The 25,199-nt window shown below is 46.7% G+C and overlaps 1 protein-coding gene across 2 annotated transcripts; it reads right to left on the reverse strand.

Annotated features, from left to right (window-relative positions):
- Positions 1 to 214: 214 nt before the first annotated feature.
- LOC115196106 (cysteine/serine-rich nuclear protein 3-like) lies at positions 215 to 25,173 on the reverse strand. 2 transcript variants are annotated; one of them, XM_029756674.1, is made up of 6 exons: positions 24,906 to 25,173; positions 23,924 to 23,973; positions 7,624 to 7,806; positions 6,661 to 6,920; positions 1,457 to 1,753; positions 215 to 1,222 (listed from the first exon to the last, which is right to left on the reverse strand). In XM_029756674.1, the coding sequence occupies exons 3-6, from the start codon at positions 7,772 to 7,774 to the stop codon at positions 233 to 235; spliced, it is 1,698 nt and encodes a 565-aa protein (XP_029612534.1). In that variant the 5' UTR covers positions 7,775 to 7,806; positions 23,924 to 23,973; positions 24,906 to 25,173; the 3' UTR covers positions 215 to 232. The 2 variants fall into 2 exon arrangements, with proteins under 2 accessions (XP_029612534.1, XP_029612533.1); XM_029756673.1 differs by having other exon boundaries at positions 1,442 to 1,753.
- Positions 25,174 to 25,199: the final 26 nt, after the last annotated feature.

The raw sequence follows: 25,199 nt of genomic DNA on the forward strand, positions 1-25,199 counted from the left end.
GTAACATCATTACCGTCCATGTCTGTCTGAAAGGCTGATTGACAATTATTGTCATGAGTCTTGTCCTGGAGGCAGAACTGAGCGATTTCCCCTTAGATAGGCCAGCTACTGAGTCAAAATTGGCTATATTGTAAAAATTCTAAAATTTGCTTTTGGTCTTAAGGTTAGGGTTAAGCATTAGGGTTAGCAGTGTGGTTAAGTTTAGGGTTAAGGTTAGGTTTAAAATCAGATTTTATGACTTTGTGGCTGTGCCAGCTAGTGACCACTCCGCAGAGCTGCCTCTAGAACACGATTCATGATGAAAAACGCTGACCTGCGTCTGAAAGGACTGCTCATGGTGTAGTGTACTAGTCTCCCCACTGTGGGGAGTGTTGCTCTGCTGCGGGGCTGAGGAACAGGCGTTGGCTGCTGGTGCTTTGTCAGTGTGGGGAAAATGCATATACAGTCCCTCTATCTGGCTGAGGTGGTCTGTGTGCGGCTCGGAGGTGGTTTTAGGCTGTTCCTGTGACACGACCGTGGGGCCATCGGTGGCCTCCTCCCTGTTTGGGAGTGAGAGGCGGAGTGAGGGAGCTTCACTAGGGGCTTTTGGTGTGGGGTTCAGGTTGGCTGAGTTGTCCATCTGGTAGTACCCTGATGAAGGGTTGTGGTAGTATGAGTTGGGGTTAGCGCGGTTGGTGTTGGTGTGTGTGCCATCAGTGTAACCCAACACAGAGGAGAGAGGAACCACCTCTGTGTGAGAGACTGGGGGTCCACTCACCCCCTCCTCCATAGACCCACAGTCATCTTCCTCCTCCTCCTCCTCTTCCTCCTCAGAGTCACTAGTGTGCAGGCTGTCGGTGCTGCAGTCCGAGAGGCCACTACATAAACTACTACCATCGTCCTCATCCTCATCATCTTCCTCATCTTCGTCCGCTTCCTCTTCTAGATGCTGCTCAGCGTCGCTGGCACTCGGCAGGTGCATGATGGGAGCCTGCGGGACTGGGATGTTGTCAGACATCAGGGGGTACTGCAGAGCACGCTGGACAGGGACGTTGACTGTTAGTTCTCCGTGGTAACCATTGGTGACCTGCGGTTGTTGTTGCTCGTGGCTCTTTTCCAGCTCCAGCTTCATGATGGTGTGCAGGAAGTGGGTACGAACACGGATGGGGTTGAACTCGACGCGGCCTGTGCTGTTACTGCAGCCCTCCTTGCTGCAGCCGCACGGAAATGACATGCGATCTACCTGTACAGACAGACAACCAACGCCTCAGTTAGCCTCCAATACTGGACAGTTCCGTTTCCAATGAATAACGAACACATAGACAGATGCATAAGCATAGCAGACGGTCAAACAGACAAAGAGACAGGCAAACAGCCAGGCAAACAGCCAGCTAGCCAATAGCGGGCCAGCCATCATTTAACAGGCAAACATACTGACAGAGGTAATTCAGGAGACCCTCACCACAGCTCCATTTACCTGGCACTTGATGCCGGCCAGGCTGCAAGCGCAGGTCGCGGGGTTGCACAGCCCCCTGCAGTCACAGCCGCACTCCTCCCGGGACACCCGGATGGCTCGCAGCTCGTGCTTCTCCTCCACGTCGATGCGTCGCACCCCGGACGCCCGGAGGAGAGCGCGGCGCCGCCTGGTGGTCATCGGCTGCAGGAAGAAGTACTCGTCCACCTCTGTGTTGTCCAGGTCTATGTCGTCCTCTGAGATGTCGTCCAGGGTCAGAGACTCGGCCTCGTCCGACTCCACAGTGCCATTATTGGTCAGCTGGAAGAAAAAAAACACGAGTAGATGGTGATGCTCTCTAGTGATGTACATTGAATCAACCGAACACCTTCCTAATATTGAGTTGCCCTCAGAACAGCCTCAATTCGTCAGGACATGAACTCTACAAGGTGTCGAAAGCGTTCCACAGGGATGATGGCCCATGATGCCTCCAATGCTTCCCACAGTTATGTCAAGTTGGCTGCATGTCCTTTAGGTGGTGGACCATTGTTGATACAGACGGGAAACTGTTGAGCATGGAAAACCCAGCAGCGTTGCAGTTCTTGACACAAACCGGTGCGCCTGGCACCTACTACAATACCCCTTTCAAAGGCACTTAAATCTGTTGTCTTGCCCATTCAAGCTCTGAATGGCACACACACACAATCCATGTCTAAATTCTCAACGCTTAAAAATATTTGTAACCTTTTTCATCCCCTTCATCTACACTGATTGAAGTGGATATAACAAGTGACATCAGTAAGGGATCACAGCTTTCACCTGGATTTACATGGTCAGTCTGTGTCATGGAAAGAGCAGGTGTTCATACTGTTTTGTATACTCAGTGGATAATGTATCTAGGCTCTTGTAAAGTTATGCCATATAGACTGCTGTAGGTGCTTATATGTGTATCCTTGTATCTATGAAATAAACGCTCATCTCCTGTTTATAATACCTTAGGTGGTGATGTAAATCAATTCAACACAAATGGTTTACACAGGTTGTTCAAAGAAAGTTGTTACTCCAACACACTGTCCGAGGTCACAGCGATGTGAGAGGAATCAGCATAAACCAATGAGGGGGATTATTATTGATAACAATTACATGGCTGACTGCTTGTGTTAGCGCATCCCCTTGTGTTGGATTAGAATCTCTGCGATAAAGCAGCTCAAAGTGCTAGTGAATACACCGAATAAATACATTATAAGGAAGGTAAAGGTCATTTTGACTAGAAAGGACTGTGCCACTCAGGTTAATGTCATTTGTCATTAACCTTGAACTCATAACCTAGTCCTAACGCTATCGTGCTTTCCTGGTTATCCCCGGCTTACTAACGGGTAAACATTCCTTCCTCATCTCTCTGCTATGTTAGCTGATTTCTAGCACAAAAATAGTTGCCATGCTACACATTGGTGTACAATGGAATGCACTTTAGGAACTTGGAGAAGTGCCACTGTGTGCTTTATGCAATCTATTATTAATACACTGAATTTGCCACTGCACTGCTGGATACTTTAACACAAAGGCATAGTCCAAACCTTCAGTTAGACAGACTCGACTGCCTTCCGTTAGGCTGCCTTCCGTTAGACAGCCTCGGCTGCCTTCCGTTAGACAGCCTCGGCTGCCTTCCGTTAGACAGCCTCGGCTGCCTTCCGTTAGACAGCCTCGGCTGCTTTCCGTTAGACAGCCTCGGCTGCCTTCCGTTAGACAGCCTCGGCTGCCTTCCGTTAGACAGCCTCGGCTGCCTTCCGTTAGACAGCCTCGGCTGCCTTCAGTTAGACAGCCTCGGCTGCCTTCCGTTAGACAGCCTCGGCTGCCTTCCGTTAGACAGCCTCGGCTGCCTTCCGTTAGACAGCCTCGGCTGCCTTCCGTTAGACAGCCTCGGCTGCTTTCCGTTAGACAGCCTCGGCTGCCTTCCGTTAGACAGCCTCGGCTGCCTTCAGTTAGACAGCCTCGGCTGCCTTCCGTTAGACAGCCTCGGCTGCCTTCCGTTAGACAGCCTCGGCTGCCTTCCGTTAGACAGCCTCGGCTGCTTTCCGTTAGACTAGTGGTTCCCAAACTAGGGGATGCGACTCCATGGGGGGGGGACGGGTCGCCTGAATTGAAAATGGGGGTCGCAGGAGAATTTCCAAAATCCTGAAGAAAAAAATATATTATAACATCGTCTTTGTGTCTTGAAATCCTTGTAATGTGGTTAACCTTAAAAATCAAAATGAAAATTATTCAAATCTAAAAGATAAAATTCAACCAGAGAGCGCCCTTACATCATGGAAAAAGGGCACACTTGACCGTTGCACTTGAATAATTCCCATGGTGAATGGCTAGGCCTGCTACGCTATGAAACCACACACTATTGCAGAGACTTTGATATTACTGGAAGCAATTTCTATGGTGAAAACAATGTATGGGGAGGCAGAGGCACAGAAACTCACATAAATCCCTTGTCAGATAACACTGCTAAACAAATAATTTATGCTATTGCTAGCAATCAAGAGGAAACTGACTGAACAACTCAAACTCCCCAGCTTATGCTCTCCAAATAAACGTTAGCTGTGTATGCCGAGATGCCCATGCATTGACTTTTGTTACGCACACCTGGTTCCCATTCCCCCTGATTAGTATGTAATATATATATATGACAAAACACACATGACGAGAGAAAACACTACATAACGAGCGATCTAAGACAACACAGCATGGTAGCAACACAACATGATAACATGGTAGCAACACAACATGGCAGCAGCACAAAACATGGTACAAACATTATTGGGCACAGACAACAGCACAAAGGGCAAGAAGGTAGAGACAACAATACATCATGCGAAGCAGCTACAACAGCCTATGTAACAGAAATATTTGGGTAACTAAACTAACTGAACGCAAGCATGCAGGGGAAATCCAAATACATTCTACAGATGAGTGACCCAATCAGTGGATTCAGAGGAAAGAATTATTATTGGAGAGTCTTTCAAAAGCGAACCACGCCCCCTTCCCTCGGCGGTGCATGTTTCTAACAGAAAACAGCATCAGTATGTGTTCCACACGAGTGATGACTGCTCACCTCCAATGCTTGGAAGAGCACTTTGGCACCTGCTTCCCAATCCATTTGACTGTGATCCTGGCTCAGTTGACATGCCGGTAAGTGAAATCGAACAGCTGATGAAGCTGTCATGTGATGGAATGCATTTACGTGTCACTATGGAGGAGTTTTGGTTCCTGACTCGAAGCGAACACCCTGCCGTCTACCTCTGAGAATTATTGCCGCGTTCAAAGCAATTGGGAACTCGGAACTTGGAAATCTCAGACTGGGAAAATGTGTTTTGAACGGTCATTCAACTGGAATCTCAAGCCTCTTTCTAGAGCTCAGACTTTCCGACCTGAAGATCACTGACGTTTTGATTTGACCTCATATTTTTCAGAGTTCCTAGTTGTCTTGAAAGCACCATGAAACTCATGGTATACCGTTCACCAGCTCATATCTGTGTAAAGCTGGATTCAGTGCTCTCGTCTACATTAAAAATTAATATCGATCCAGGTTGGATGTGACAGCAGAGATGAGGTGCGCACTGTCGACCACGCCCCCTGACATTGAGAAGGTCTGACGCGACATGCCCCAAGCACACCCATCACATTAGTGGTGGTGAGATAAGATGCATTATGTCAGACTAATTTGCAATGGACTGTCATAGCCCACATTAAAAGTATGTGATGGTCGCAAGAATTTTCAGATATCAAAATGGGGTTGTGGGCCAAAAAAGTTGTTAGATGGAGTTGACTACTGTCGTGTCTGGACTATCATTAAATGTGAAGACTGTATATTATCAAAGCATTTCTCTGTAATTTAATTACGCAATTAAACTAATCATGTAACTTTAAACTAGGAAGTCGGGGCACCACGAAAAAATGGTGTTTAAAGTGTCAATTTTAGAGTGTCGATACACAAATTGGCTTAATTATTTATTTACTAACTAACCACACCGAATTACATAAAACAAACTGTAGATATGTGGGTTACTACATGACACAAAGAAAAAGTCCCCAGCGGACGAAGCTGATATGACGGCTTGGTAGACAAATGAAAGGGGCGGGGACTGAGAAAGAGCGGGAAAGACGAAATGGATTCACTACACACAGTTGATAATTATACCCATTGAAATGCTAATCCTTTGCACATGAACGGCCGCTCATTCGAGAATAATTTCAATGTATATATTTACGCCCCGTATGTCGTTGTTGTCTTCTCTGTTGGAATCGCCTGTCCGTCTGCTGGAGAGTCAGTTCATCAGAGAGTTTCTGGTAAACTTCCTCAGAAGTCACAATGTCCTTCGTGGTTGTAGCTTCCTCCGCGGCCCTGGATAGTGTCTGTTGTAATCGATACGTCAGGCGTACAATGTTCTTAGAATAGATGTTTCGGCGATTGTCGGTATTCTCGTACTAGACTTACGGAATTTCTAGCTGCAGACTAGTAATTATACGGCTAAGATTTGCTCTTATTCTGTAGTGATCGATAGTCTGGGAGTTTAACCATTTCAAGCCATGTAGCCAAAACTACAGTTGTATGGTCTAATGATCTATAGAATGCTAGCCATTTCAACGTGGGGACTCGCAGCGTTCTCTGACTTGATGTAAATTTTGTAGGAAGTGGGTTTTATACTCTGTGGAAAAAGGCGCGAGTCCATGACGCCGACATAATGTCTACGCTCACGTGGGCGTGACCACTGATTTGGTTAAATTTATATGAAAACCCATATTTTCTCATTTAGAAGGTTAACATTACTTTTCACAAATAGTTTAATGTACACTTTAAGAGATAGTTATGTGTTTCCTGTCCATTAGATCACCAAATGAAACACTCGACGTGACCGGCCCTTCAGCGTCCACGGACCATTCCCACATTCTCAAAAATAGAAACATTGTTTAATTATTCAAACTTTTGATGTTTGAGGGTCTCTCTCTGTTCCACAGTTTACATTCCAATCTCGAACACTACAGAGCATAGGGGCAGCGTATTTTATAACCGACCATAAAACAGTCGACTTCCCGCTCTCCCCCTCTACGAGAGAGAGCATGCTGTAGAGCGGACCCCCCCCCCCCGTAACCTGATCCTTCAGATCGTCACAGGAGAGTTATGACACTACCTTTAGTTAGATGGAGTTGACGACCTTTAGATAGATCGACTTGACTACCTTGAGTTTGATGGAGTTGAGTTTCTCCTCTTTGAGGTGGTCTCGCAGCATGTCTCTGTGGCTTCTCTCCTGTTCCACGGCGAACTCCCCCAGGGTGTAGCGCTGCACCCAGCTGTGGCGTGTGGACATGCCCAGGGTGCTGCCACCCTGCGTGGGCACGCTGGTGAAGCCCTGGCGCCGGCTGAAGTAGTACACCGTCACGCTCTCAAAGTGCACATTGCGTACCAGCAGGCGCTTCTCACACCTCAAGATAGAAGAGGCTGTAAGAAGGAGGGATAGAAGGAGGGATAGAAGGAGGGATAGAGAGAAAGGGGGCATTTAGAGACTATTTTTTATTTTACCTTTATTTAACTAGGCAAGTCAAAATCTTATTTACAATGACGGCCTACCCCCGGCCAAACCTGGACGACACTGGGCCAATTATGCGCCGCCTTATGGGACTCCCAATCACGGCCAGATGTGATACAGCCTGTGTTCGAACCAGAGACTGTAGTGACGCCTCTTGCACTGAGATGCAGTGCCTTAGACCGCTGTGCAACTCGGGAGCCCTTAAGTGAGTATTGCTGCTATTGATATCCCTATGGACCCCTTGAGTTCTAGCATCCCTAACATCCTCCCTGTCAAAACCCACAGGGAGCAGGAGCTAGGGGAGATCACCAGCTATGACTCCGAGAGAGAGATGAAATCACACTACTCCCAAGAGTTACTTCCTGTTTCTCTCTATCATTCTAATCCCGTTGAGGCTCTCTATACTGGTGGTGCTTGAGGGAATCTGATCTGATTTGAAAAGCAGTAGGTGAGGAAGTGGTTCTATTAACTGGGAGTTTTTTCTACTGAAAAGATGGATGGCTACTCACTAGCACAATGTAAGGCGCTATTTCATTCACTTTGCGTCAAATAGTTGACAGTGTTGTCCGAAGTTGGCAAAGCTGGCTGTGTTAGTTAAGCAGTCGAGCAACTCACGGGCGACGGGGGTGGAGGGGCCGGGGTTGACGCTGTCGCTGCTGTTCCCGCTGTCGCTGCCGGCAGAGACCTCATCATCAGACCCCCGGAGAGAGAGGCAGGGGCTGTCCACCTCCACCTCCTCAAACTTCCTCTTCAGGATCCCACTCATCCTGCCGTAGGTCTACCACCCAACGTCTGGCCCTGAGAGAGAGAAAGAATGTTGTAAGAAATGTCATTACTGTTATTGTACAAGTGTATACATGGTCGATGAGCAAACCCATTTTACTGTACATGGTTGCTCAGTTCATGGCATAGTGGGCATTGACCTCTCTCAATCGGTATATGTGATGAGTGTATGCACATCGAGTGCATATAAGTAAACTTAACATTATGACTATAACTACTGTTCTCTGAAGGAGGGAAACGAGGTACAACATACTATTGGGAGTTGCACTCTTGCGACTTCAGGTTGAAGGATCTACAATCAAGCCTGATAAGGCCACGCCTCGTTGGAAGCCCCGCCTTCCACAGGTGAAAAGCGTGAGGCTCGGATTCATTCCTTCAATTTAGTACCGCTCTTCACCAAGCCCAGGAATGGGCGGCGTGGGGCCAAACAGGTGTTGTACCTGGTTTCCCTCCTTCAGGGAACAGTAGCCCAAAGCGAGAGCATGTGCACACTGGGGGAGGGGGTGCGTCTGTCATGATCACCTTGCCAGATATAACTCAGTCCATGGGAGCCCCCTAACAATAGCAGAGGGTCCCACCACTGGGCCAGGGCCCGAAGGCCTGACAGGGACACCCAAAGCGACTGTGTTAGGCTGCGAGATGCGTCCAGGTGAGTGGCTAGCACTCTGCGTTGGAAGGGCCGCATCAACAATAACCCCACGGGAACGACTTCCATCACAGAAGCCATCATCCCCAGTGGGCATAGCCCAGCCAAAATTTGGCTAAGCAGAGCCGGAACCTGAACACCCTCCGCAGGGATAGAAACGGTATGTGCTGAGATGGAGTCAGACAGCTCTTTTTATGGTTTCTTATGAAGCCTAGAAACTGAATACGGGAAGGTAGTATGGATGTGTGTAACACTGCGTGCCCCCTCGACTCTGCTGCCACCAGCCAATAGGCTGAAACAGCCAGCGGCTCGTGAGCATTCTGAGTTTGTAGTCTGAGGTGCTAGCTGAGGGCATGTAGGTCTAGAATGGGATGCAAAGTCCTGTCCCTTTTCGGAACCAGGAAATACCGGCTGTACCAGCCATTCAGGATTTTCAACATAGAAACCACTCGGATTGCCTGCTTCTGGCGACGGGAGGATATTCCCTCCCTCAAAACAGGCGCTGAGGCCTTGGGACAGTCGATGTGATAATGCTGCAGGAGCGTGGGAGACACAACAAATTGTAGTTTGTACCCTGATGTCACAGTTCGCATGATCTAGGGCGGCACAGCGCATGCACGCCACTGGTCGACGCAGACAGTGAGCCTCCCGTGAAGTGCCATCTGAAGGGGACTGGGAGAGATTGGTTCTTCCTCCATTTCCACCACTCTTGACAACTGTGTGTATGAACGTGGAGGAGGGACACTTTTCATTGAACTCACATGCGGGAGACAACACTTTTGACACCTGTGAACACTGGAAGTTACCATGGAGGTTACCCTACCGACCAGCCATAGGTACTGGTGACAAAGTGCCTTGTAGCCTAGCTGGGAATGGGACAGACAGCTCTGAAAAACTGACCCCTTCTGTGGTAACAGACAGGGGCGATTTATAATCAAATCTAATTCCAAGGAATGAAAAGCTCTGAGCTGGAGCCAGGAAGCTAATTTCAGGGTTCATTTGAACCACAGAGATTGTGTTGGATAATAGCATGGTCGTGTCCAACACTTGTCCCTCGACTCCGCTACCAACCACCAATAACCTGTATCATTAGACAACTCATAGGGACTAGTAAGCTACAGGCAATAGGTGCATTCTTGACAGGACCCTCTCCCGAATCGTAGAGATGGGACAGGGCATTGTCCTTGGTGTTTTTTTAACCTGGGCGATAGGTTCTTCCATTCATCCCCCTCCTGGATGCGGATGTGATTGTGTGCACTCCACAGGTCCAGTTTGGTAAAGAGCTGGGCCCTGTGGAGCTGTTCGATGACTGCCGGCAACAAAGGGAGAGGGTAACGGTACTTCCTGGTGATTTCATTGAGTCCTCTGTAATCAATACATGGACGTAGCCCTCCATCCGTCTTGGCCACGAAGATGAAACCAGTCGACGCAGGAGAAGAGGACGTGCGGATGAAACCTTGTTGGAGCGCCTCTTGGATGTAATCCTCCATGGCCTGGGTCAGGTGGCGTGGGTCTTGGATAATTCCTCCCGCAGGTCCTGGTATATCTCCGGGTTCTTGGGCTGAAGGGCAACCACAGGACTCTCAACCGACGTAGAACAACAGGGGATGAGGAAGCAGGTCCTCTGGCATTCAGTTGGCCAGTCTGTGATTTTCATCCTCCACCATGAGATGGTGGGATTATGGCGTTGAAGCCAAGGGAGGCCGAGGAACATCTTGTGAACTGGTGCCCTGGTGATGAAGGGGATGTTCTCCTGATGAATGGACTCTACGGTGAGGGGTTGGGTGATGTGTGTAATGGTTCCGGATCCTAGTGGCCGACTATCAAGGGCTTGAACCCGGAAAAGAGAGGAGAGCGAGTATGAGATGTTAAGAGAGGAGGCAAGGGTCTGGTCAATAAAGTTCCCTGTGGCACCAGAATCCACTAACGCTGTAGACACAGTACATGAGGGACAGTCAAATAAACTCGGCAAAAAAAGAAACGTCCTCTCACTGTCAACTGCGTTTATTTTCAGCAAACTTAACATGTGTAAATATTTGTATGAACATAAGATTCAACAACTGAGACAAACTGAACAAGTTCCACAGACATGTGACTAACAGAAATGGAATAATGTGTCACTGAATAAAGGGGGGGGGTCAAAAATCAAAAGTAAGTCAGTATCTGGTGCGGCCACCAGCTGCATTAAGTACTGCAGTGCATCTCCTCCTCATGTACTGCACAAAATGTGCCAGTTCTTGCTGTGAGATGTTACCCCACTCTTCCACCAAAGCACCTGCAAGACATTTCTGGGGGAATGGCCCTAGCCCTCACCCTCCGATCCAACAGGTCCCAGACATGCTCAATGGGATTGAGATCCGGGCTCTTCGCTGGCCATGGCAGAACACTGACATTCCTGTCTTGCAGGAAATCACGCACAGAACGAGCAGTTTGGCTGGTGGCATTGTCATGCTGGAGGGTCATGTCAGGATGACCCTGCAGGAAGGGTACCACATGAGGGAGGAGGATGTCTTCCCTGTAACGCACAGCATTGAGATTGCCTGCAATGACAACAAGCGCAGTCCGATGATACTGTGACACACCGCCCCAGACCATGACGGACCCTCCACCTCCAAATCCATCCCGCTCCAGAGTACAGGCTTCGGTGTAATGCTCATTCCTTCATCGATAAACGCGAGTCCGACCATCACCCCTGGTGAGACAAAACCGCGACTCGTCAGTGAAGAGCACTTTTTGGCAATCCTGTCTGGTCCAGCAACGGTGGGTTTGTGCCCATAGGCGACGTTATTGCCGGTGATGTCTGGTGAGGACCTGCCTTACAACAGATCTACAAGCCCTCAGTCCAGCCTCTCTCAGCCTATTGCGGACAGTCTAAGCACTGATGAAGGGTTTGTGCGTTCCTGGTGTAACTCGGGCAGTTGTTGTTGCCATCCTGTACCTGTCCCGCAGGTGTGATGTTCGGATGTACCAATCCTGTGCAGGTGTTGTTACATGTGGTCTGCCACTGCGAGGACGTCCTGTCTCCCTGTAGCGCTGTCTTATGCGTCTCACAGTATGGACATCGCAATTTATTGCCCTGGCCACATCTGCAGTCCTCATGCCTCCTAGCAGCAAGCCTACGGCACTTTCACGCAGATGAGCAGGGACCCTGGGCATCTTTCTTTTGGTGTTTTTCAGAGTCAGTAGAAAGGTCTCTTTAGTGTCCTAAGTTTTCATAACTGTGACCTTAATTGCCTACCGTCTGTAAGCTGTTAGTGTCTTAATGACCGTTGCACAGGTGCATGTTCATTAATTGTTTATGGTTCATTGAACAAGCATGGGAAACAGTTTTTAAACCCTTTACAATGAAGATCTGTGAAGTTATTTGGATTTTTACAAATTATCTTTGAAAGACAGGGTCCTGAAAAAGGGACGTTTCTTTTTTCTGCTGAGTTTAGTATGATGGACACCAAAAATAGTTTAGCAGAAAGTGATGAAGATGGAATACTCACTTCTGCCCCAGGAGGTGGAAGATCACGTGACCATCCCTCTGCTCTTGTGGATCCCGGATTAAGAAGTGCCGGACACCGCTGGAGCTGGTGCCCTCTTTGACCACAGTACAGACAGAGCCCCATCTGTCTCTGTCTGTATCGCTCTGCCACGGGGAGGCGTGTGACCCCCTACCTCCATGGGTTTAGGCTCTGATCCAGAGTGTTCACTGAGGGAGGGAGAAGCGATGAAAGTATCGACGCTCCCGAAGTAGGATATCCAGATGGCCATCGCAATGAGTGCGTCCAAGCAGAAGTTGTCGTCTCGACAGGCCTGTTCCGTCTGGACCTCCTCGCGCAGACTTCTTCTGAATAGCGTACCAAGCGCCGGCTCGTTCCATCCGCTGGATGCTGCTACTGTCCGGAAGGTGAGCACATACACGGCAGCCTCCCTCTCTTCTCTCCCTCTCTGCCCTACGGGGGATGATCGAAGATGCATTTGAACAGAGCCATGAACCCAACATATGAATCTCCTCCTCCTCTCCTCTCTCCCAGATGGCTGTGGCCCATTCCAATGCCGCCCAGTCTGCAGAGAAATAACTGTGGCAACCTCTCGGTGGTGGGGGCTCCCATCTGGTGCGTAAAGTAGAGGGAGCACTGAAGTAGGAAGCCACAACATTTAGATGGGGTGCCCTCATATTTATCCGGTAGGGACAAACAGGCGTCGCTGACCTGAGCGAGTTGCTGAATGGGCTGTTGTGCTGGCTCGCTGGGTCGACTGGTTGTAGAGTATCCTCCGCTAGTTGACGGCAACGCCTCCGGGTATGTTCGAGACGTTGCACACTGTGAAGAACCTCTTCCATAGCTGTTCCCAGTTGTGCCAGCTGGTCATGGTGTTGACTTAGAAGTTATCCCTGCTAGTCGACTGTATGGAATATATTCTGTTTTACCTGCTGCTTCCATTGTTGGAGTCAGTATTCTGTACCGGAGACACTGAGAGTCGAGAAGCAGGTGAAACGTTTAATAAAACAACATGAACCGAGACAACATAACAGTAGCGTCTATGCATAAACACAGGAATAATACTGGCTGGGGAAAGAATCTAAGGGAGTGCCAGATATTGGGAAGGTAATAAGTGAGGTAATGGAGTCCAGGTGTGCCTCATGATGACGTGCAGGTGCGCGCAATGATCGATGCCAGGTGTGCGTAATGATGGATCCCAGGACCGGTGGTTAGTATACTGGTGACGTCAAACGCCGAAGGGGAGGAGTGGGAGTAGACGTGACACATAGCCATTAAAGCCAGTAGATAGTGATAGTGTTGACGTCATGCACGTATCCCTATGAAAACTCCCAAATGGCGCATGAAGCCGGAAGTATTTGAATTTGAAGCATGCCATATTGCTAAATGGGCCTGAATGGCACAAAGAAATTGCTAAGGATCATGGTGAAAGTGGCCGTAACTAGCAAAAGATCATGGTTGATGTAGTCGTTTTCATCCTGCCTGAGAGAGTCAACCGGGAGCCTCCACGTATCCTGCCTGCCCGTGATAGGTCTGTGTCTGCACGTGGCCCTGTGTGACGACAAATGTAGCAGTCAGAATGGATCACGATTGATCATAATAAACTAACGGCCTTGAAATCAAATCAAATGTATTTATAAAGCCCTTTTTACATGTGCAGATGTCAAAAGTGTGTATACAGAAACCCAGCCTAAAACCCCAAACAGCAAGCAATGCGGATGTCTTATGGGCACAGAGGGTTCCGGCAATGTTTTTAGTGGAGCGGTGCAGCTGCTCGGAGACTACTTCCCCATCGGAGGAGCATGCAAGAAATGCTCTCTACTCCCTCCAACTCCAGGAATTGAAAATAAGAGTAGAGTTGCCATAGCTAGCTAGCCTCTTTGACCGCGGCATGGTTTGTTTACAATAACCAAGCGACTTAACGCTACGTATACTGAACAAGAGATCTACCCCAGCAACTCCACCGTGGGGAGGCAGGAATAGCTAGTAGTAGCTAGCTCGCCTCGGCGAGTTAGCTAATCTGGATAGCACGCTATGCAGCGCTTGTTCGCTAACCTGGTCTCGAAAGTGTACGTAGGACCGGATCACTGAGGTGGGACCCGGACCCTTCTGGGAAGAGAAGCAAGCAGTGCTTAACCCCTGCAGACACAGGCGGCGGGGATACCCACAGAACCTGGTCGCCCTCTCTCTTCGAGTAGCCTCCCGTAACCGGCGACAGTGCGCACAGGAGCCGGGAGACATTCTACCCGACCAACAACCCAAACCATCAGCTGAGGTACGGGCACCCGGGAGAGGAAGTCACTATTGGAAACAACAAGCCCCCTAAAGAATGCTACACGATTGTCGAGAGAACCTGTGCCACGGATTAGTAGGGGAACAGTGTCAGCCATCCCCTAGTCTCGCACAGGAACAGATTCAAGTGAGGGCAGCCTGAGCAAGCGCCGAGCCAAGACATACAAGACAACTAACATGAGTATCTTTTAATTAATCGGGGCATGGTCGCGAATCCAAACCCGGCTTGTTAGCCTTCGTTGTTTCTGTCGCGTAAGCCCGCTTACTTATTGCTATAGCCAGGCCAAACAATTTGAAGAATAACTAATTGTTCGTGATTAAGGAAACGTATGAGAACCATACAAACTTCAGCACATAACATCCAGGGGGTGAGCAACTCTACCACTACGGGACAGTTGAGATGGTACAACGTCAGACGGTCTCGTGTTCCAATTGTGTTTTCGCCAGGGTGCGACTCCCCATAGTATGTTGTACCGAAGTTGACTGACTGAAAGGGAACACGCATCAAGGAATGGACACACATGTAATCACCTGCACTCCGCGTGCACACACACAGGACTCACAGAGGGATGTTTAAGACATAATATATGGATGTTGCAGCGGCAGCCCCCCCTTCCCATCCCACTCCACATACAGTACAGGACATCTTGCTGTCATACTGTGTTCAACCGTGTTGCATCTTGCTTAGCCATCTTGTTTCAAGAGGACCACAATGGAAAGTCCCAGATGTTATCGTGTGTTACCCTCCATGATTTTACTCATGCGCATGTACGGCTTTTCAAGTTTTATGTGTGCTTGTTGGTAAAAAAGGTCGAATGAATAAACAAAACTAAAATTCAAACACAACCCCCCACAGTGACAGTATGGGGAGATGGTGGGAACTGGGTAAGGGTTTCCATGGCTGTGTCTAAGCATCACGTACCGACTTCCTACACTTCATTTCAGTCATGTATTCTCATTCTCATCCTCAGAATCCAGCGCTCCATACACCATGCTACCTATTCCTTGAAAACCCTGCGGTGGTTGCCATGACAACGGTGTCATCGTATACACGTATCTTAGTAAGAGAAATGTTTCATTCAGACAGTCGTCGCCTGACATATAGACATTGTGGATACTCTGTGCAAAACAATACCACTTAAAACTGTGGATTACTGTCCACACAAATCACAATCTCATAACAAATGCCTCCTTACTGATGGCCACAAAACAGGACCTGAGGCTGGGAGCTTCTCCCTCTGTGACCTGGTACCGGATGACATCATGCACCAGAGCAGAACAGAACAGAACACAGGAGCAAGCTACCCTGCAATGGCAGTGAGAGAATAGGTGTAGGGAGCCTCCCCTTCCTTCCTTCCCTCCCTCCCTCCCTCCCTCCCTCCCTCCCTCCCTCCCTCCCTCCCTCCCTCCCTCCCTCCCTCCCTCCCTCCATTTTGCTAACCACCTCTCTCTCTCTCTCTCTCTCTCTCTCTCTCTCTCTCTCTCTCTCTCTCTCCCTCTCTCTCTCCCTCTCTCTCCAGGAAGAACAGTAAGCCCTGCAGCAGGATATACACTGGGAACACCACGCTGCATAAGCTCCCTCCACACCAGATGCTACAGATAGTGTCCTGTGCTGAATGGATCCCACTCTTGAGTTTCCCCCATAAAATGTAAAAGTACCAAAGGTGAGAAACTATTACCACTACACTTCAATAATGTATATTTCCACTGACTGACCTGTGTCGTATCGCCTTGCACACTCCAGGAATTCTCTAGTGCATTCCCACAGTATTCACTACATAAACGTCCACATCGACAGGGCTCCCAGAAGAACAGACCTTGCTGCTACCCTCTTACTCTATTGTTTAGCACCCAGGAGTCTGTCTAGCGTTCACTATCTTTCTCTCTCTACCCCCTCTCTGCCTCTCCCTCTGGTGTTGCTTGCTGTCAGCTTTCTCAGCCAGCTTCTCTCTCCCCTCTAGCTCTCTCTCTCTCTCTCTCTCTCTTTATCTCTCTCTCTCTCTCTTTCTCTCAAACTCCATTTCTCTTGCTCTCGCTCGCACTCTCTTCCTTTCCACACAAAAGACTCGTTAGTTTGTGCTGGCTGAAGTGCTGAAGCCTGACTGAGGTAGAGGAGGAAGTCCTTGGAGATCAAGTAAAGAGAGAGGATGGAATGAAAGAAGAGGAGAGAGAGAGATGGGAGAGAGAGAGAGAGATGGGAGAGAGAGAAGGGAAAGAGAGAAGGGGGGGCTGGTGTACTCAGACAATTTCGACAAAATAGCAAAAAGTGCAAGGAGACAGATCTGCAATACTAAATCTCCCTTTTATAATCCCAAACCCTGTATTACAGGCAGACACAACACCACTGTGTCACTTTACAGGCTCAGGTTGCCACAAATAGCATGGACATGAGTGACAAAGCTTAGTGGGAAGCACTGATGCCAGCCCCTGTCCTGACCCTGTCCACAGACAGTCAGTCTCGATGATGAATACGGGCCAACTGTCAAATCAACTTAACTCACTGGCCTAAAATACCCTCCTGCATCTCCTCTCTTCCTCTCTCTCTACTTCCCCTTTCCTCTCTACACCTCCTCCTCCTGTTTAAGGACTCTTGGAAGATTAGTCCAAATGGGGACTAAAAGAGATCCAAATAAAACAAAACCAAATCCTCCATTCATGTTTGGATTTATTGGGTTGATGGTGTGTGTGTGTCACACAGCAGAGAAGAGCCCTGACTCACTCACTGCAGTGAGACTGGTTGAATTAGCGCTAGGCTAGCTAGCCAGCCTCCAGGCAGGGAGGTTGAGAAAGGAAGCCCTCTCTAGATTCTAGAATGACGTCACAGAGAGGGTCAGTTAAATGGGATTCCTAAAGGAACGGTCCCTAATGTCATCTGGTGCTGAAGAAGCCTATTGCCGCAGACACGCACAGGCACACACACACACACACACACACACACCACACACACCACACACACACACACACACACACACACACACACACACACACACACACAGGCAGGCAACAATGTCTCCTCTTCCTATCCACCCACCCACACAAATGTGCTCTTTCTTTCAGTTTGAGTTGAAAATGTTGCTGGATTGACAGAATTTAGAGAGAGAGTGAGAAAGAGAGAGAAGTGGACAGACAAAGCCTAAGAGAAAAATCTAAAATTAGACTAGGCGCCATCGAACAAATCACGAAACGATGACTCCATGCCATTCATATGTTCTGCCATTATATTCCAAATAGACATGAGTCATGAGCAAATACCAGACAGAGTGCTGTATCTCCCTTATTCAGAGAGCTGTATCTCCCTTATTCAGAGAGCTGTATCTCCCTTATTCAGAGAGCTGTGTTCAGAGAGCTGTATCTCCCTTATTCAGAGAGCTGTATCTCCCTTATTCAGAGAGCTGTATCTCCCTTATTCAGAGAGCTGTGTTCAGAGAGCTGTATCTCCCTTATTCAGAGAGCTGTATCTCCCTTATTCAGAGAGCTGTATCTCCCTTATTCAGAGAGCTGTATCTCCCTTATTCAGAGAGCTTTATCTCCCTTATTCAGAGAGCTGTATCTCCCTTATTCAGAGAGCTGTGTTCAGAGAGCTGTATCTCCCTTATTCAGAGAGCTGCATCTCCCTTATTCAGAGAGCTGTATCTCCCTTATTCAGAGAGCTGTATCTCCCTTATTCAGAGAGCTGTATCTCCCTTATTCAGAGAGCTGTATCTCCCTTATTCAGAGAGCTTTATCTCCCTTATTCAGAGAGCTGTATCTCCCTTATTCAGAGAGCTGTGTTCAGAGAGCTGTATCTCCCTTATTCAGAGAGCTGCATCTCCCTTATTCAGAGAGCTGTATCTCCCTTATTCAGAGAGCTGTATCTCCCTTATTCAGAGAGCTGTATCTCCCTTATTCAGAGAGCTGTATCTCCCTTATTCAGAGAGCTCTTCAGAGTCACTATGGTCGTATAATGGTGCCATGGGTGAAAATAACAAGAGAAACGTCTGCTTTAAGATGGAAGGTGACAGAAAGGTGTTACAACATCAGTCCCTCTACGACTATTCTGACTGTCCTGTGTACGTGTACGTGTGTGTGTGTGTGTGTGTGTGTGTGTGTGTGTGTGTGTGTGTGTGTGTGTGTGTGTGTGTGTGTGTGTGTGTGTGTGTGTGTGTGTGTGTGTGTGTGTGTGTGTGTGTGCAGCAGTTACAGTTTACCCATACATGAATGAAAACTGGTTGCTATAGCAATACCAGACATATAGCACCCAGACAAACATCCCAAATCCCACAGCCTAATGAGAGAAGGAATACCCTTCCATCTTAAACCAGCGCACCACTCAAATCCTATAAGGGCCATTTTCTACTTACGTTCTACTTCTAAATTCTACTTAGACATAACAGAATAGAATGGCTTGTTAGGCTGATATAGTATTGGGGAGGGCTGACATTCTGTCAGTATGCACTCACAGTCTAAAGCTTTTGGAGAACAAAGACCAAAGATCATGAGCTATTCGCAAAGTTGATCTACGGACACTTGTCTCATGAGCTAACACGTCACTGGAAATTAAATTCAGTCTCTAGAAAATGTTAAACAAATGCACTCTAATGAGAGGTATAACATATATTCATTTCCCACTGACTAAATAAACAGTAGCCTTTACCACTGCACACAATATGGCCTAGCTGTCGGAAGCATAAGAGGAGATAGTGGAGACGTCCAACTGTATGTTTCCTACAGCGAGTTAGTGAGCCCTTTTCGCTGCTCTCTTCGCCCTCTCTTCTCCTAGTGACTGGTGAAACTAATTGTGCTGCATTTAAAATCTGCCACTGATTTCTCTCTCAGCCACTGCTCTCTCTCTCTCTCACCCACAGTCCCGCTTTCTGTCTATTTCTCTCTCTTTCTGTTTCTCTCTCTAGCTCTCTTTATCTGTTTCTCTCTCTATATATATGTTTCTCTCTATCTGTTTCTCTGTCTCTATCTGTTTCTCTCTATATATCTGTTTCTTTCTCTTTCTACATCTGTTTCTCTCACCCTCTATCTGATTCTCTCTCTATATCTGTTTATCTCTCGATCTGTTTCTTTCTCTATGTCTGTTTCTCTGTCTTTCTCCATCTGTTTCTCTCTCCCTCTATCTGATTCTCTCTCTATATCTGTTTATCTCTCGATCTGTTTCTTTCTCTATGTCTGTTTCTCTGTCTTTCTCCATCTGTTTCTCTCTCCCTCTATCTATTTCTCTCTCTATATATCTCGATCTGTTTCTCTCTCTCTCTCTCTATATATATATATATATATATATAAATATATGTTCTCTCTCTCTCTATTTCTCTCTCAATCAACATCCACCTCTCTTTCTGTTTCTCTCTCTGTCTGTTTCTCTCTCTCTGTTTCTCTCTCTCTATGTGTCTCTCTCTGTCTGTTTCTCTCTCTGTCTGTTTCTCTTTCTATATATATACACTGCTCAAAAAAATAAAGGGAACACTTAAACAACACAATGTAACTCCAAGTCAATCACACTTCTGTGAAATCAAACTGTCCACTTAGGAAGCAACACTGATTGACAATACATTTCATGCTGTTGTGCAAATGGAATAGACAACAGGTGGAAATTATAGGCAATTAGCAAGACACCCCCAAAAAAGGAGTGGTTCTGCAGGTGGGGACCACAGACCACTTCTCAGTTCCTATGCTTCCTGGCTGATGTTTTGGTCACTTTTGAATGCTGGCGGTGCTTTCACTCTAGTGGTAGCATGAGACGGAGTCTACAACCCACACAAGTGGCTCAGGTAGTGCAGCTCATCCAGGATGGCACATCAATGCGAGCTGTGGCAAGAAGGTTTGCTGTGTCTGTCAGCTTAGTATCCAGAGCATGGAGGCGCTACCAGGAGACAGGCCAGTACATCAGGAGACGTGGAGGAGGCCGAAGGAGGGCAACAACCCAGCAGCAGGACTGCTACCTCCGCCTTTGTGCAAGGAAGAGCAGGAGAAGCACTGCCAGAGCCCTGCAAAATGACCTCCAGCAGGCCACAAATGTGCATGTGTCTGCTCAAACGGTCAGAAACAGACTCCATGAGGGTGGTATGAGGGCCCGACGTCCACAGGTGGGGGTTGGGCTTACAGCCCAACACCGTGCAGGACGTTTGGCATTTGCCAGAGAACACCAAGATTGGCAAATTCGCCACTGGCGCCCTGTGCTCTTCACAGATGAAAGCAGGTTCACACTGAGCACATGTGACAGATGTGACAGAGTCTGGAGACGCCGTGGAGAACGTTCTGCTGCCTGCAACATCCTCCAGCATGACCGGTTTGGCGGTGGGTCAGTCATGGTGTGGGGTGGCATTTCTTTGGGGGGCCGCACAGCCCTCCATGTGCTCGCCAGAGGTAGCCTGACTGCCATTAGGTACCGAGATGAGATCCTCAGACCCCTTGTGAGACCATATGCTGGTGCGGTTGGCCCTGGGTTCCTCCTAATGCAAGACAATGCTAGACCTCATGTGGCTGGAGTGTGTCAGCAGTTCCTGCAAGAGGAAGGCATTGATGCTATGGACTGGCCCGCCCGTTCCCCAGACCTGAATCCAATTGAGCACATCTGGGACATCATGTCTCGCTCCATCCACCAACGCCACGTTGCACCACAGATTGTCCAGGAGTTGGCGGATGCTTTAGTCCAGGTCTGGGAGGAGATCCCTCAGGAGACCATCCACCACCTCATCAGGAGCATGCCCAGGCGTTGTAGGGAGGTCATACAGGCACGTGGGGGCCACACACACTACTGAGCCTCATTTTGACTTGTTTTAAGGACATTACATCAAAGTTGGATCAGCCTGTAGTGTGGTTTTCCACTTTAATTTTGAGTGTGACTCCAAATCCAGACCTCCATGGGTTGATAAATTGGATTTCCATTGATTATTTTTGTGTTTATTTTGTTGTCAGCACATTCAACTATGTAAAGAAAAAAGTATTTAATAAGATTATTTCTTTCATTCAGATCTAGGATGTGTTGTTTAAGTGTTCCCTTTATTTTTTTGAGCAGTATAAATATACATGTTTCTCTCTCTGTCTGTTTCTCTCTCTCTATATATATATATATATATATGTTTCTCTCTCTGTCTGTTCCTCTCTCTATATGTTTCTCTCTCTCTTTCTCTCTCAACATCCCTCTCTCTCTCTTTCTCTCCTCTCCCTCTCTCGCTATCCATATTTATTTATTTCTCTCTCCCTTGCTCTTTCTCTCTCATATTCTCTCTCCAATCAAACGTGGAGCAAGGAGATTCAAAGTAATTATCTAGATGAAAGTGGAAGGTTGCTGTGTATCTCCTGTCTGCATTCTGTCTGCTAGTTTATTTAATGGTAAGTCTCTAGACAGAAGCCTTAAAGAGGTGTGAGCATGGTTGGCTATGATTGGAGAATAAGTTTACTAAACCCAGGCAAATACAAAGAATACAATACATTTACAATGGTTTGCTAGGTTATAATATATATATTTTTATAATACTAAATAATCCCAAATAATGACCATCTCTTACAATTAATGAACATGTGAAATGAAATAATCACACTTTCAGCTGACCTCAGCACCCGGGTTAATTCCTAGATGTTTCCTTTTGTAAGCGGCTTGTCCTCTCCTAGGGGGTGAACAGCAATATGCTGCTGGAGACTGAGTGAACGTTCCAATCAGCTGCCATGGCAACCAGCCATGAGGAGGAGGGGGAGTGAGGAGAGGGGGGGGTGGAGGCGAAAGGAGAGCACTATGCTGAAGCATGAGTTGGACTGGGAAGTATACCACATCTCACAAAGAAGAACTGTTATGTATGCTGAAGAGGAGAGGACTATAGATACAATATACAGTGTGGCTGAACACAATTAGGGATACACCGATATGACAATTTTGGCCGATACCGATATCCAATATTTTCCTTGCCAAAGAACTCGATACCAATACCGATAACCTATATTTAACATTTTAGCAGACTTTTAAGCATTCCAGTACAGTTAAATAGTTGAAACAGTGTCATATGTTCATTTGTTCAGTTAGGAACAGATTGTTTAATAACTTGTAAATGAGAGAAATGACACATCCATGAATGTATTTTATCGGCACAACAGATGTTCATGACACAAATAGTTTAGCTGCCCCGCATTACAAAGATGGTGAAGTTGTTGGTGGCTCTTCTTACTATCCAATCTTGACCGTATGGAGAAACTTCAATGCTTTGAAAGAAATATTGGTTCAAACTAAAATGCAGTTAATAATTTTAGCTTTAACTGCTTGAAAAAAGGACTGTCTCAAGGCTGTCATAAACTGCTATAAATGGCACAACTTAAACTTTTCAAATGTGCTCAACTGACCAGACTAGTAAAATGAGAGCAACTTTACAACACATTATCTCATCTTTAATTTAGGAAATAAAAAAATGATCAAGAGGACAAGTACATTAGAGTGTCTAGTTTGAGAAACAGATGCCTCACAAGTCCTCAACTGGCAACTTCATTAAATAGTACCCGCAAAACACCAGTCTCAACGTCAACAGTGAAGAGGCAACTACGGGAAGCTGGCCTTCTAGTAGTAGTCGCTGATCTTCTTCAAATGAATAATTAGGTTTGTGGTATTGAATGATTTCACTTTCTCCCCTTCTCGGGAAATAACAGCAGCACAAACGTTGCATATCGCATTTTTGTTATCTTCCTTTGAAACTTTAAAATAGATCCACACAGCAGACATTGTGGGCCAGGTTAGGAATGCTGTGTTGCACATGTAGCGCTGTATTTTTTGTGACGTCATTACATCACCTACCTACGTTATATAGGTATGCACTTCAGCTTTGACATCGGTTTTCGACATCGCCGTTAAACTAGAGATTTTGGCATTTTTGGCTAATATCAGCCGATTCCGATATTCTCACTGATATATCGTGCATCCCTACACACAATAGTTCTGGAGCTGTATCAATGACAATACAGAATGATCCATTGAAATATAGAATAGTAATACAATTCTACATGTAAAATACAGTATAGACTATCATATTATTACTATGCATTTTGAAGCATTCATTGGAAGTGTAACTAGAATACTATTTTTAACCGACAATGATGCAACCACTTTCTCTCTCTTGCTATGAAATTGTAACAATGTATCCTTCACCTTAATAATATACAGTCAAAGCCTGATGAAAACATGGCATGACTTCTAGTAATATAGTTTATGCATTGGGAATTGCTTGATGATGGATTTGATAGACAGATGTTGACAGCCGGAGAATCAGGGTGACCTTTACAGAGTGTGTGTGTGTGTGTGTGTGTGTGTGTGTGTGTGTGTGTGTACCGGACAAGCACTCTCTCAAAGCTGGCCAAGACATACAGTCTGGAGATGCATAAACAAATTCCTGTTTTTGTCTTTGTGTGTATGTGTCTATGTCATTGCATTGTATTGTGTAATAACACCCCATACTTCTCCAGCTCTATTTTCTCTCCCCTGCTATCTCCTGTAGAGATAATAACCATGGGGTGGTGGACAAAGAGAGGCTCTACCCAGATATATCAAGTATCATTCAGCCTGCACTGGCACTTAGCTGCCCCACTCACTACATGATGGCTTGTCCCATCAGGAACCTTTTAGGAAACGCCACAGACGGCTAACAGGGCTGCTAGTTGGACAGACCTTATATGGAGTTTATGTTTAAAATCAGTATACAAATTGAAATAACAATGCTTGGACAAGTTAAAGCCAACCTACCTTAGATGCTGAGAGATCAAGTTAGGTTGTTGGCATGAGAAGTTGCTGGCCTGTAAGGAAATTCGCACAGGTGAGGACTGATGAGCTAATGTATTCTTATTTGACATTGGCTGAAATATAGAGACACACAATTCACTGATAGCGTGGATTGGGTTCCCATAGAAACTACTCATGCAGTGAGACACAGCTTATAGTGAGAGTTTGGCTTGGGGGAGTGGAAAGCAGGTGTTGCTGCCCCACCCCCCTCTTCCCCCCTCCTCCCTCTCTTTCTCCCCCTTCTCCTCTGGTGATGAGTAATTGGTTCCCAGGGGACTCAGGAGTGGGGCTCTACACACACACAGATGCCCTTTCTCAACAGACTGACTGGGGCTGTTGCCTCCTCTCTGCAGCACTGAAGTGTAAGTGTGTGTGTGTGTGTGTGTGTGTGTGTGTGTGTGTGTGTGTGTGTGTGGTGTGTGTTCGAGTTTACAAAAGCATAGATTTTTTTATGATAAGACATGCAAATACAGTTTAATCAATCTGTTATAACTATGCGTAACTTCGGAATAAGTTAAACAGAAAAGGTTAAACTATGATGTCATTAATGACAAATTTTTGGGGGGTACTAGCAGATAAACTACAGCTTATATAAAACCAATGTCAAATTGTTTTAATAATAAAACATAGTGGTGAAACCTATTGAATGAAAACATAATGTAGTTATGCCTGTGACAACGCAAGAAACCCTGAAGGCTATGACGCCTCTATGACAAACCACGTATCCTACAATAAAATGTACTATTCTATTCCATAACACTTTATATATACATAATATGTCCATTGTTAGTGTAACATCTCTCAAATCATGCACTCACTCAGCTTGTTTAAGATTCAGATAGTGAAAAAGCACAGTAATCAGGGTATCGCGCTATACAGTGCTATATAGGAATTGAAAAGGATAGCGGGAAAGACCAATACAGAGGTATCAAAAACAGTGACTTACCAATCATGTTGTCAAACCATCACGAAAAACTGTCAACTGTATAAGATGATGTCCCGTATTGGCTAAAATAAACGAACGAGTAGTCTAAATACAACTGTTAAGTCAAAGGCTAATTATCAATGCAGCTGAAATGATATTTGCGCACCATACACACAAACGCAGAACAGAGTGACATGGTCCTATAATTGATTATGTCGTAAATGAATTAGTAGGTTTTGCAGCACGACAGATGCGTGGAGGATTTTTCGGCTGCGCGCGCTGACAATGGTGGAGAGAAAGGAGTTGACGCGAACC

This window comes from Salmo trutta, chromosome 6 (assembly GCF_901001165.1).
Source record: "Salmo trutta chromosome 6, fSalTru1.1, whole genome shotgun sequence".
NCBI classification, from domain to species: domain Eukaryota; kingdom Metazoa; phylum Chordata; class Actinopteri; order Salmoniformes; family Salmonidae; genus Salmo; species Salmo trutta.